General features: G+C 28.1%; 3 protein-coding genes across 5 annotated transcripts; 1 reads left to right on the forward strand and 2 right to left on the reverse strand.

Annotated features, from left to right (window-relative positions):
• Positions 1-144: 144 nt before the first annotated feature.
• On the forward strand, positions 145-831 carry LOC120268847 (dirigent protein 10-like). Its single transcript, XM_039276106.1, has one exon. The coding sequence runs from the start codon at positions 177-179 to the stop codon at positions 804-806; it is 630 nt and encodes a 209-aa protein (XP_039132040.1). The 5' UTR covers positions 145-176; the 3' UTR covers positions 807-831.
• Positions 767-4,357, reverse strand: LOC120268843 (caffeoylshikimate esterase-like). Of its 2 annotated transcripts, XM_039276101.1 has the most exons (9): positions 4,251-4,357; positions 4,096-4,131; positions 3,935-4,028; positions 3,793-3,825; positions 3,540-3,686; positions 3,318-3,448; positions 3,007-3,144; positions 2,794-2,892; positions 767-1,161 (listed from the first exon to the last, which is right to left on the reverse strand). In XM_039276101.1, the coding sequence occupies exons 1-9, from the start codon at positions 4,251-4,253 to the stop codon at positions 877-879; spliced, it is 966 nt and encodes a 321-aa protein (XP_039132035.1). In that variant the 5' UTR covers positions 4,254-4,357; the 3' UTR covers positions 767-876. The 2 variants fall into 2 exon arrangements, with proteins under 2 accessions (XP_039132035.1, XP_039132036.1); XM_039276102.1 differs by lacking the exon at positions 4,251-4,357 and having other exon boundaries at positions 3,935-4,018.
• Positions 4,358-6,589: 2,232 nt separating this feature from the next.
• On the reverse strand, positions 6,590-8,468 carry LOC120268845 (caffeoylshikimate esterase-like). 2 transcript variants are annotated; one of them, XM_039276103.1, is made up of 7 exons: positions 8,329-8,468; positions 8,013-8,106; positions 7,740-7,919; positions 7,518-7,648; positions 7,271-7,408; positions 7,077-7,175; positions 6,590-6,988 (listed from the first exon to the last, which is right to left on the reverse strand). In XM_039276103.1, the coding sequence occupies exons 1-7, from the start codon at positions 8,359-8,361 to the stop codon at positions 6,722-6,724; spliced, it is 942 nt and encodes a 313-aa protein (XP_039132037.1). In that variant the 5' UTR covers positions 8,362-8,468; the 3' UTR covers positions 6,590-6,721. The 2 variants fall into 2 exon arrangements, with proteins under 2 accessions (XP_039132037.1, XP_039132038.1); XM_039276104.1 differs by lacking the exon at positions 8,329-8,468 and adding an exon at positions 8,192-8,304.
• Between the last annotated feature and the right edge of the window lie 3,476 nt (positions 8,469-11,944).

The raw sequence follows: 11,944 nt of genomic DNA on the forward strand, positions 1-11,944 counted from the left end.
ATTTTTTCAGAAGATAATATTGAAGTTGGAGTATCAATGGAGTTGGTCTCTGATGTTTAGTTAGTTTATGTGTTTTAGTTGGGAAATCTCTTAAACTTTGTTAACCACTCCATTTGCTTTTTCCAGGCTTCATATCAGATTTAAAAACAAATATCATCATCTCCCAAACTCTAGACATGAAAGCAATGAAGCATGGAGTCTGTACATGGTTTATCTTCGCCATCTTCATCATCGTCTGTCCATCAATTTCAGTTCCATCGCCGAATACCGGTCGAACAATTGTCTTGCTCATGAATGATGTACTTGGGAACAAAGGCCAATCGGAAGCTCCAGTATCATCAAACAATGGCCATCATCGGTACTCTCCCAAACCCGCAACTTTCTCATCACCAAAAAATGGAGTTCCTTCCCATCACTCAAGTATGGGCAGAGCTAGCAGTAGCTCCTCAGCGAGCTGGCTACCATTCCTTGGGAGGCTACAAACATTAGAACCGGGCATGGTAACAGTAATCAATGAGGAATTACTCATCGGCTCACAATTGCAAGGCAAAATACAAGGAATCTACGTGATGAGCTCGGAGAACAAAAACAGCAGCATGGTAGCGATGAAAGCCATGTTTAATGGCAATAACAAGGACTCAACAGACAGCCTACGATTCTTTGGTCTATATCAACCAGCCCTCAATGAGTCTCACATTGCCGTGATCGGAGGAACAGGGAGGTATCAAGATGCAAATGGGTATGCAATTGTTAGATCAATTCCGGGTTCTATAAAAGTTCTTTTATTCACTGTCTATCTTAAATAACTTTGTTCGAGTTTCTGACATATATTTTCCGAACATGAGAATTGAGAATTGAGTATTGTGAATTGTGATTCTAGTCTTGTGACAGAGAGAACTGCTTATCATTCTTGGATTTCTGCTTTGTTTCTAAATCAGTATTGCTGACGTTGATAGCTCTATCATCGAGCCATGAAACAATGTCAGAAAATACGAGATTGATGTTCTCCGGTGGCTCGCCGGAGGTGAGTGCATGCCACATTCCTGGATAGAGCTTGAGGGTCTTGTCCTTGCTAGAGGCTGATTCATAGAGCAGTTTGCTTGTTGAAGGGTCTGTTACCTTGTCATCTTCACCATGTACTATCAAGAATGGCAATGAGACCTGATAACAGTTGACAAATTCCATGCATCAGTTAACATTTTAATGAAGTTCTATTGATCTCAATGATTTGCAACCTTATGTCTAATTTCTTTTTAATACCTTTGTAGCATAATTGTTTAGCTTCATATATATCATATATATATATATATGAATGTATATATAGCGATGTAGACGGATTCGGACTAGCCCTGTTAGTCTAATCAGAAAAATCAGGAACCGGCTATGAGGTTAGTCCGATTATTATCTTTTGAATTTCTTTTAATAAAACTATGCCAAAATCAGGCAAGGTAGCGGGTTAGATTAAGAATCAAATGAACTGGTTGGGTATAAAAGGTCGAAAATCAACTCTTAATTATGTAACTCTTATTAAATGTTTAAGTAATTGCCGTTATCGTTTGATTATATGCTTTTGATTATTTTATTTTAATTAGTATATATTTATTTGAGCATGGTATGAATCTAAATATCAAATTGAGTTGATTGTGCTTTTTTATATTTTATTTGTTATTATTAATGATTATGAAATATTTTTTATATTTTATTATTGATCTCGATTGAAGTTTAAGTGGACCTCGATTCCACTCTTGATTTCTCTAAATTTTAAGAGGTCAATGACAGACTGGATCTTCAGGTGGTGACTTTCGAATTACTGGTATCGATTACGATAGCCTCACCCGAGTGGTGAGAGTTCGACTGCATTCGAGTTGTGAATAGTAATGTCGTGGATGGTTCCAGTAGCATGTACGCCATCTCCATTTGTTCATCGAAATTTATGCATGTTCCCGGGTCTCAGTGGGTTCGCACGATACTCATCCACAAAATGACAGACTGGATCTAACAACATTGATGTATATAGGTCGGCAAGTGGTCGGCAAGTGGTTAAGTGGGTAGACAATCAAATCATAGTCATGCTAAGCAAAACTGAATCATTCGGTGTTATAGTAAGATTAGCATAAATATATTTAAATTTTTTTCTCATAAAATTATATTTCAACAGATTAAAGTAAATTTCTCATAAATTATGATTAATAAATTAATATAACAATTTTAATATATTTATATATTACATCAAAACAAAAGCCTCATAATTACATATCTACCTTTCAAAATTATATATATATATGCAATTAAAAAACTCACTTAAATTAATTTGTCAATATCTTAATATTGGAAATCTACAAGTGACCATTAGCTGAAATTGCTGAATCAAGTGACAGTATTGAACTTGGTTTTTAGTGCACAATTGAAGCAAATGAAGGGACCCAAGATATAGACATAAAGTAATATATATTCTCTCTATGTTTTGTGATAAAGACCCAAAGCTTTGACTAATAATATATATTATTCATATCTTTAATTATTCTTTAAATTTTTTTAATTAAAAATTAGTTGCACCTATCTCACAAAATCAACTAATACAGCTTATTTTAATGATTATATATATATATATATATATACACACCCAAATGACATCAAAATTAGCAACTTGTATTAAAAAAAGAATTTGACCTTTAATAAGGAGCTTTCAAGATGACTCTAATCAAAACTAACTAATGTACTAATCACATCTTATTAAACATAAAAAATAAATCATAAAATAAATTAAAATTAATGAGAAAATTATATGTTTACCTTGTCTAAGTTCTTCTCAATATCCAAGCTAACTCGGAGAAGCTCAAGAGCACTCTTCAATCTTGGTCTTCCTTTATAACAATAAGGATTATTCCTCACCTTCAAAATAAATAAAAAAATAAATATAAATAAAACTAAAATCACTTATTTATTAAATTAAGCATTTTACTATTATTATTATTATTATTATTATTATTATTATTATTATTTTACCTCGTTTCTAAATTTCGGATTTTTGAAGGCAACATCCAAGAGTTCTTGTGTTGGGGTTATTCTCCAAGTTGGAATTATATTAGCCAACTTCCCCAAAAAATTCACTATAATAGGATGTGGTTTAATCTCTTCTGAAATCTGAAATTTTAAAAAGAAAAATATTAATTTTTACTTTATGCTCTAATAATATATCAAATGAATTCAATTTAGCACACCACTCTTGCAATAAACTATATAGTATTTCATTTCCATTCCTACTCAAAAGAGATTTAGAGTTTTATAAAAAAAAATAAAAAATCTAATGAACATACTTTGCACATCGGCGCAACAAGAACAACTCCGTTCCAAAAATAAGGTTCTTTTCTATGCAATAAAAGTGCAACCGCTCCTCCCATAGACTCTCCGAGAAGAAACCTCTTCTTCTTTTTATTCTCCGACCTCTCTAAATTTCAAGAAGAAAATAAAATAACAAATAGAACTACCTAAAAAATACTTATATGTATTGTTTAGAGTTTTGATAACTTGTAATATACCGCAAATACTAATGAAATAGTTCGAACAATCATCGACAATGTTGTCGAAATTCGGTATATATCCTTGCAATCCAGATGACTTTCCATGGCCTTCATAATCCATTCCATGAACTTCAAAACCAGCTTTTGCAAGCTGTGTCCCTGTGCCTAAATACAACAACAACAACAATAATAATAATAATAATAACAACAATAATAAACATTAATGTTTAGTAATATTTTACTGTGTTTCTTATGAGAAGAAAAAGATTACCTCTCATTGAAATGCTACACTCCATGCCATAACCTGATAAATTATAAGCATATGATTAAAATTAATGACTCTAAAGTTTAAATCAAATGAACTTTGATTTGAGAAATTATAATTGTATATATATATATATATATATATTTACCATGGCAAATGAAAACAAGGGCTTTTGGTTCTTGGTTTACAGGAATCCATTTGCATGTAAAGAGCTTTGTTTCTCTTTGATTCACTATAAACTCCTAAAAAAAAATCATAAGATTAATTATTCTCAAAATGAAGAAGAAGAAGAAGATAAGAAAGGCCTACCTCTTCATATTTGATGTTTTGATCATCACTTAGAGCCTGTAAATCAAATGAAGAATAAAACACTTGTTTTTTATTTATTTATTTATTTTATTTTTTGGGAGTTTGAGAAAGAATAGAAAAATAAATAAATAAATAAATAAATAAAATTAACATACCATTAGAAGGGAAGAAGATGAAGGAGATGTGAGAAAGAAGGTGAGGTGTGATGTTATGGACTTGCTTTGTATTTATAGATTAAGTGTGATTAAAAAACATTAATTTTACTTTAAAAATTCATTGAAATATATATATATATATATCATCAAGACCCTCACCTACATTTAGAAGAACTAGATTAATGGATTTTTTTTTCTAGAAATTTAAAAAATATATTCTATAATTGTACTAGGTCTATATTGTCAATTCATAATGTTGATCAACATTAATAATTTGTTAGATTAGGTCTTAAAAAATTGTTGAATTTTAGTACTTATTATTAATTAAATGCTTAAACTTTTATAAACATATTAAATCTTCCTAATTCAAGGGTTTTATTTAAGTATTAAAATAATTAATTGGTCATATGTTGTTATTTTCTCTATTGATTAAAACAAAGTAATAGTGGCAAAAATATTAATCATCAAACTAAGGAATATGTGTATGTTGTGAATGAAAGTTTTGTTATCTTTGAAAATGAAAGGTTTGTTTGAAGTAATGTGATATTTTTTTATTCGTGTCAATAAAGATAGTCTGATATCATATGATTCCATGGCTTTATAAAATATCATTTTTTCAAATTAGATGCTTTGCATTAAACTAATAATTAATCTCAATTTAATTAAATACAACAAGTTGCAAAGATTCAAACCACCATGAAGAACATACTGATGTCTCTTTCTATAGTTCCACAGTCATTAATTTTGATGTTATAATTAATATATATATATATATATAATAAAATTATGACATTTTTCTCTCTTTATAAAATATTAAAAAATACTTGTCTACCTTCAAACCTCAAAAAAAAATAAAGGTGGGGGGGATAAATTTATTTCCATCAAATAAATTTATTTTAGAAATAGTATTGATTTTGGAATATAAAATTATATATATATTTTAATATTTGTTTTTATTATAGATATCTCATCAAAAAAATATCTCCTAGATCAAATTCACAAGATTCTTGGTGTAATGTTTTAGATTTATTTTAAATATTAAAAATTTTAGAAATAAATATTTTTTATTTTTTTCCATATATATTTACACAATTAAGGTAGGATATATATATATATATATATATTAGTATTACAATTAGGGGTGTATTTGAGTAGCGGATTTCGTGAGTAGCTCGGGTGTTGGGTCTGCGATAAAGAGCTCATTACGTGTTTAAATTTTCATATGTAGTAAGCAGTAGAAACAGAGCATCGTTTTCAAGCTCGATTAATAAAGCAATGACAAACTTGGCATAAAAGCTCGGCTAGTTTTGACTTTCATGAGCACTAACTCGTGACCAGCTACATGAACAGTCTCGTTTATAAACTCGATTGTGAGCTCGTGTATATATATATATATATTACATTATATATATGATATATGTATATTAAAGGTGTATATGTATTATGTCGTTGTTGTCGATTTGAGATTCACGTATAGAGTATAAAGCCCCTACTTATTCAAAAGGCTAAGCTCGTTCAAAAGTCTCGAGTCAACTGGTTCGATTTAAGTTAAATGAACTCGTAAGATAAAGCAATGCAAGCTAAACTCGTTTATTGTATAATTAAAAGCTAGATTTATAGTATCGATTTACGATTTTATTTGTAACTTGATCATTAATATAATCAAACTCAAATCGAGTTGAGTCACACTTGATAATGATTCATTAAATAAGTTTACTAAATAAAAAATATATATAAATCAAAGTCGTAATCGAGTTAGTGCTAAGTCTAAACTGAATTTTCTTAGCGAGTTGAGCTCGGCATGAAGGCTCGAGAAAGAAGCTCGATTAGAGCTCGAGCTCGGTTAAAATAGTATGGCAGTAAACAAGCATAAAAAATGAAGGCTCGAAGAAAGCTCGGCTCGAGTTCGAAGCTCGATTAAATAATGTAACGACCAGAGCTTGAACAATGCAATGGCTTCGAAAGCTCATTCTGACCTAATTACAATCATGTTAAATAAAATTTATAAGAATTATGTGGGGTTATTCACTTACTCAAGGATATATTTATATAAATATAAATTTTGTATGTGAATCATAAATTATTTTTATTATAATTTATTTATTTTTATCACATAAATAAATAATATATATATATATTATTTCACATCTCTTCAAAGTTTGTCTTATTTGAGGCCAATCTTAGGTCACACTATTTGAAATCTCTACGCAAATACAAATATCTTTTCATTGGTAGTAGGTCCCTTTGGCTTTCATTTCATTAAAAATTAAATCAAAATTCACAATTTTTTCATATACTAACAAAGAACATGAATACAAAATCTATTAATCAAAGTCTTACATCACTACATTACAAAACACTAACTGCTCCATTAAATATAAGTATAAATATATTTAATGCTTTTTTTTATATATATATCAGCTTGGTTTTATTATTTATTTGAATTCAACCAACCTTATAATATTTTAATTTTATATTTTTTTCACATCATGTATGATTTTCATTTCACTCTCTAAGTTCACTGTAGACATTGATCTCTCATTTAGCCATGCAACAATGTCAAAAAATACAAGATCAATGTTCTCTTGAGGTTCACCGGAAGTCAATGCATGCCACATTCCAGGGTATAACTTGAAGGTCTTGTCTTTACTTGTTGCCTTATCATATAATGCTTGACTCACTGCAGAGTCTGTTACTGTATCAGCTCCACCATGAACAATCATAAACGGTAATGAAACCTATTATTTAATATAAAAAATTATAAATCTCAATTTTCAATATACTAAATATTTATTAAATTTAATTATGGTTTAATTTAATTATTACCTTATCTAAGTTTTCTTCAATGTCTAAACTGACCATAAGAAGTTCATGACCAGTTCTCAAGCGAGGCTTTCCTTTGTAGCAATAAGGATTGTTCCTAACCTGTGAAAAATTAATTAAGAGTTAATTAATTGAAAATTAAATATAGATTAAATGATTAATTAACACTAATAATAATGCATTAATTGAATTCATACCACATCTCTCCATTCTGGATTCTTAATTGCACTGTCTATGATGTCTTGAGTTGGAATTATTCTCCAAGTTGGGATGATTTTGCAAAGCTTTTGCAATACATTAATCACTATTGGATGTGGTCTCATTTCTTCTGCAATCTATTTAAATAAATAAATATTACAAATTATATATATATCAGTAAAATAATATAATGATCCAGGCTTAGTTCATGTAAAAAAAAATAATAAAATAAAAATTAATAATAACCTTGCACATTGGAGCAACTAAAATAGCACCATCCCAATAAGCTTGATTTTTTCTATGAATTTTTATTGCAACAGCTCCTCCCATTGATTCTCCGAGTAAATACCGTTTTTTCATTTTATTTTCTTTTTTCTCTGAAAATAAAAAATATTTGCATGTATATCAGCTAATAATTTAATCGATATCAGTTAATTTAGTAAATATAGATATGAATGTATCTCTTACCGCAAACACTAATGAAATAATCGGAACAATCAGTGACAAGATCATCGAAGCTCGAAATATAACCTTGTAAACCAGATGATTTTCCATGACCTTCATAATCAATACCATGAACATCATAACCAGCTTTTGCAAGTTGCATTCCTGTCCCTTCCATTGAAATGCTACACTCCATTGCATACCCTTCAAATTAATAAAAATAAATAAATAAAAATTCAAGTAACTATATTATAAAAAGACTAGAGAGGTGTTACATTGAATAAATATATTAAATACCATGGCAAATAAAGACTAAAGCTTTAGAATTATGGTTTTCTGCAACCCATCTGCATGTGTAGAGCTTCAATCCATGAGAATTCACTACAAATCCCTGCAACAAAATAATGTTTTAATTTTTATTTTTTTCTTATCATGCATTGCTAAGAAAAAGTTAAAAATAATCACGGTTGTAATACCCGAGTGGTTAAAACACGTAATTTTTATGTAGGAGATCGAAAGTTTGACTCTCTTCTAATATATATAATTAAGACATAAATAATACGTGTGTATTACTTTGCCCACGTTATAATAATAAAAAATTAAAAATTAACACCTCTTCAAATCTAACAGTAGAAGAAGATGACATATCTGTTGATCAAAAAATTAAGAGAGAAAGAAGAAGAGGATGATGATGATGAGAAAGAGTGATTTGAGGTTGAAGGTTTGATAGATATGTTTGTTTGATGGTGAGTGAACTCAAATGAAATGAAGTATATAAATAGGAGAGAAGAAAGGAAGATGAAGAGAAAGAAATGGTCAAAGAAACAAGGCTATATGACATTCAACACTGTTTTGTGGGGTTCTTTGATTATGATAATACAATGAAAACGTGTGAAATGGTCTTCCTTCAAACTTTGGATGTGCTCTTGACTTGGCTTGGATTGGATGTATATCTAGAAACTTATCTTTTAAGTCAAAAGGATAAGTTCAAAAACGGCTGCCCACCTATCTTTATAAATTTATTTTAAATTTAGCACGGTATTAGTTTAGAAGTTAATTTCTATTTAAAATGTTTGTTAAGCGTTTTGAATTTTGGTTGATACGAGGAATGGATGATTTTATGTGAGTTTTTAAATTATGTAAAAAAAAATTTGGTGTTTGTGATAGCGGATCCTGGAGAGATCCAGTTAATAGGCTGAATTTGGATTCAATTTATAATCGAATTAGAGTTTATTTAAATATATTTTAAAGTTTTATTATAATAAAATAATTTTAAAAACTAAACTAGTGCCATTGAATTTAACTTTTAATATATTGGCATCATTTTCTTTGACCTCTTTTGTTTGTATTTTTTAAGTTTTTTTTTTAGTTTTTTCATGTAAATCTAAGTGTTATTATTTTTATTTTTTTACTTATTATTGTGAATTTTAGAATTTATCTTATTTTATATTTTATTATCTTGATTAAATTTTGATTGGCATTAATTTAAATTATAGAAGATTATTGTTAATTACTGATGTGGACTGAACTAGATAAAATTGATAGTTTTTAATTTTTATTTTTTCAAAATTATATTAAATAAAAAAATAAAATTAAAACAACATTTTAAAATAACTCATAATAATGTAAACCGTTAGCATACATATTTCTACAAAATAAATATTTTTCAATCATAATAATTGTCTTTGAAAAGTTAAATGAAATATTAGTACAAAACTAATGAATGCAATTAAACCTCTCTATTAGTAATGCCATAATTAATACAAACAAATATTTAAGTACAATAATATTTTTTTAAAATTTTATAATTATTTTTTAAAATGCTTTCATGGCAGATTATACATCCACTTTAAATAGATGTATAAATATTAAAGAATGATTGAGAAATGAAGACAATTAACATAATGGAATGTGTGTGCATGTGAGGTTTTAAATGCAAGACCATCAGAATGCATGGATGTTTCAATACAATGAAATGTATGAATTGTGAAGTGGACTATATATAAATTTGACATTACAAGTAATAAAATTATGAGGGATGATTCATTAATTTTTCCATTAGACCACGTTATATGCATTGGGGTTTGAATCATTTGGTCCTTAAAAAACGAGTGGCTCTAAAGAGATTGAGACCTATTTATAATAAGGACATAAACCTTCTGCACTAGTTTACATCCTTTTCATATTTACAATTTTTCTAAAAGTTTGACTAAGTTTTAATTTATTTCATATAGTTTTATTTAAATATTTAAATATTCTATACTTAAGAGAATATTATTATTTTGATATTACATTACACTAAAAAATTAGTCATGTTGATTATTAATTGTGATGTTTGATTGAGATAAACAGACTAACAGGAGTAACAGCTGACAATTCATCGGTTTAAAGTCTAAATCAATAATATAGAATAAAATAATATATATATATATATATTTAAAATTCTAAATTATGTATAAATACTTAGTATTATTGTCATGTATTCATATTGAATAATTATTAAAAATCAAGACAATTAATATGAGATTAAATTAACCAAAATTTATGTGTGAAGAAAATTCAGTATGTAGCAAATTGAAGAGTATAATGGTGAACAACTTTATAGGATTCGATTAAAATATATAATTATATTATTACCACATATCTAATGAGATATGAACACATTAAATATTATTATTTATATATTCAGGCATATAAACATATTTGTCACGTAATGACAGGTGGAGTGGATCACGTGAAGGTTGACGTACTGCCTTCAAAGAGAAAGGGTTAATCTTGCTCTGTGTTTTAACATTCTTTTCACATTACCAAATTTGTCTAAATTTTGATGCTATTGAATGACATATGCTTTTGATTTATTAATTGTTTAGAATAATAAATTGTTTAATGGTCATATATATGTTTGAAAATGATTGTGTGCCTCTATTGCGATGTTTGTTAATCTAACCACTTAATTTAAAAAGTTTGTCCTAAAAATGGTACTTAACTTGGTTTAATATTGTTTTCTAATTACTCACATATAATTCGTGAAGCTTTATACATCAATATTGTGTTATTGTCTTAATTAAGTTAAGTCAAATAAGAAATCATATTTATTAACAGTAAAAATAAAAATAAATAATAGTACATCAAAGAGCATATAAAATATAAAACTTATTGAAGAGCTTGAAATTAAGTGCTACATCTATCATATATGCATGAATGTGTTTTAATCAATACATGAAGTACATAATAAGACCAGATATTTTCAACTTAACTTAGTATAGTGACTTACTTGCGGAAAATGAGTTCCAGTGATACTAAAAGGAGGAAAATAAAGCCAATATTTCAGCCAATTAAGCAATAATTAATATGGATTGCTTTATGGATTAAGAAAACCTAATTGAGGAGCCTTGGAACATCCTGCCACCACTGCAAACATTTTTATGGTTTGTTTAAGTGCTAATGTTTTGCAGGGTTGAACAGATCCATGCAGTGTATGCTCATCAACTTTTAAAACACACTCCTCAAATGATCTTTATTGAGTGTTTAGACATGCTTTGAACCATTCAGAACCAATCCACTTCTGATCTTATAGCTCACACCACTTTCTTCTTCATGCATCTCCTGCTTTAAAAAAAATAAATAAAAGAAATTAAATATATTATTTAAAAAGCATTCAGGCTTCCTCACGCGGAAGTTAAATGTTTTGATGAATCAAGCCATTGTGATGGTGGCATAATAATGTTTAATGATAGTATTATTATTTAAAACATGTAAATATTAAATAATGGGTTTTATTGTGATTTTTGTTTATTCATCTGACACACTTAATCATTTATTTTTAATTTTGTTTTGTCTTTAAACGCTGGGAATTTGATTATATACTGCTGCAACTGCATTGAAAGAACATTAAGCATTCATAAAATATACAATATCAATTTGATTCTTTCTCTTCATTCATCTCTCTAAAGACCAAAACATATATTTTCAGAAAAAAATTATAAGTTGTTAATCTTATTTTTTGTGATTGATGTACCATTCAATAACTATTATAAAGGTATAATAATTGTTTTTTTTGAACCAATGAGCGACATCCGTCTTTTTACCATGAACAAACGATACTGAAACCCGGATGTACAGTATATGTACAGTATGAGAATAGTATATGAATCCCGGGTGAACAGTATAATAATTAATTCACTATGAATAAAGATAAAGATAAAATAAAATGTAGCAATACGTAACTG

Source organism: Dioscorea cayenensis, chromosome 9 (assembly GCF_009730915.1).
Source record: "Dioscorea cayenensis subsp. rotundata cultivar TDr96_F1 chromosome 9, TDr96_F1_v2_PseudoChromosome.rev07_lg8_w22 25.fasta, whole genome shotgun sequence".
Lineage (NCBI taxonomy): Eukaryota > Viridiplantae > Streptophyta > Magnoliopsida > Dioscoreales > Dioscoreaceae > Dioscorea > Dioscorea cayenensis.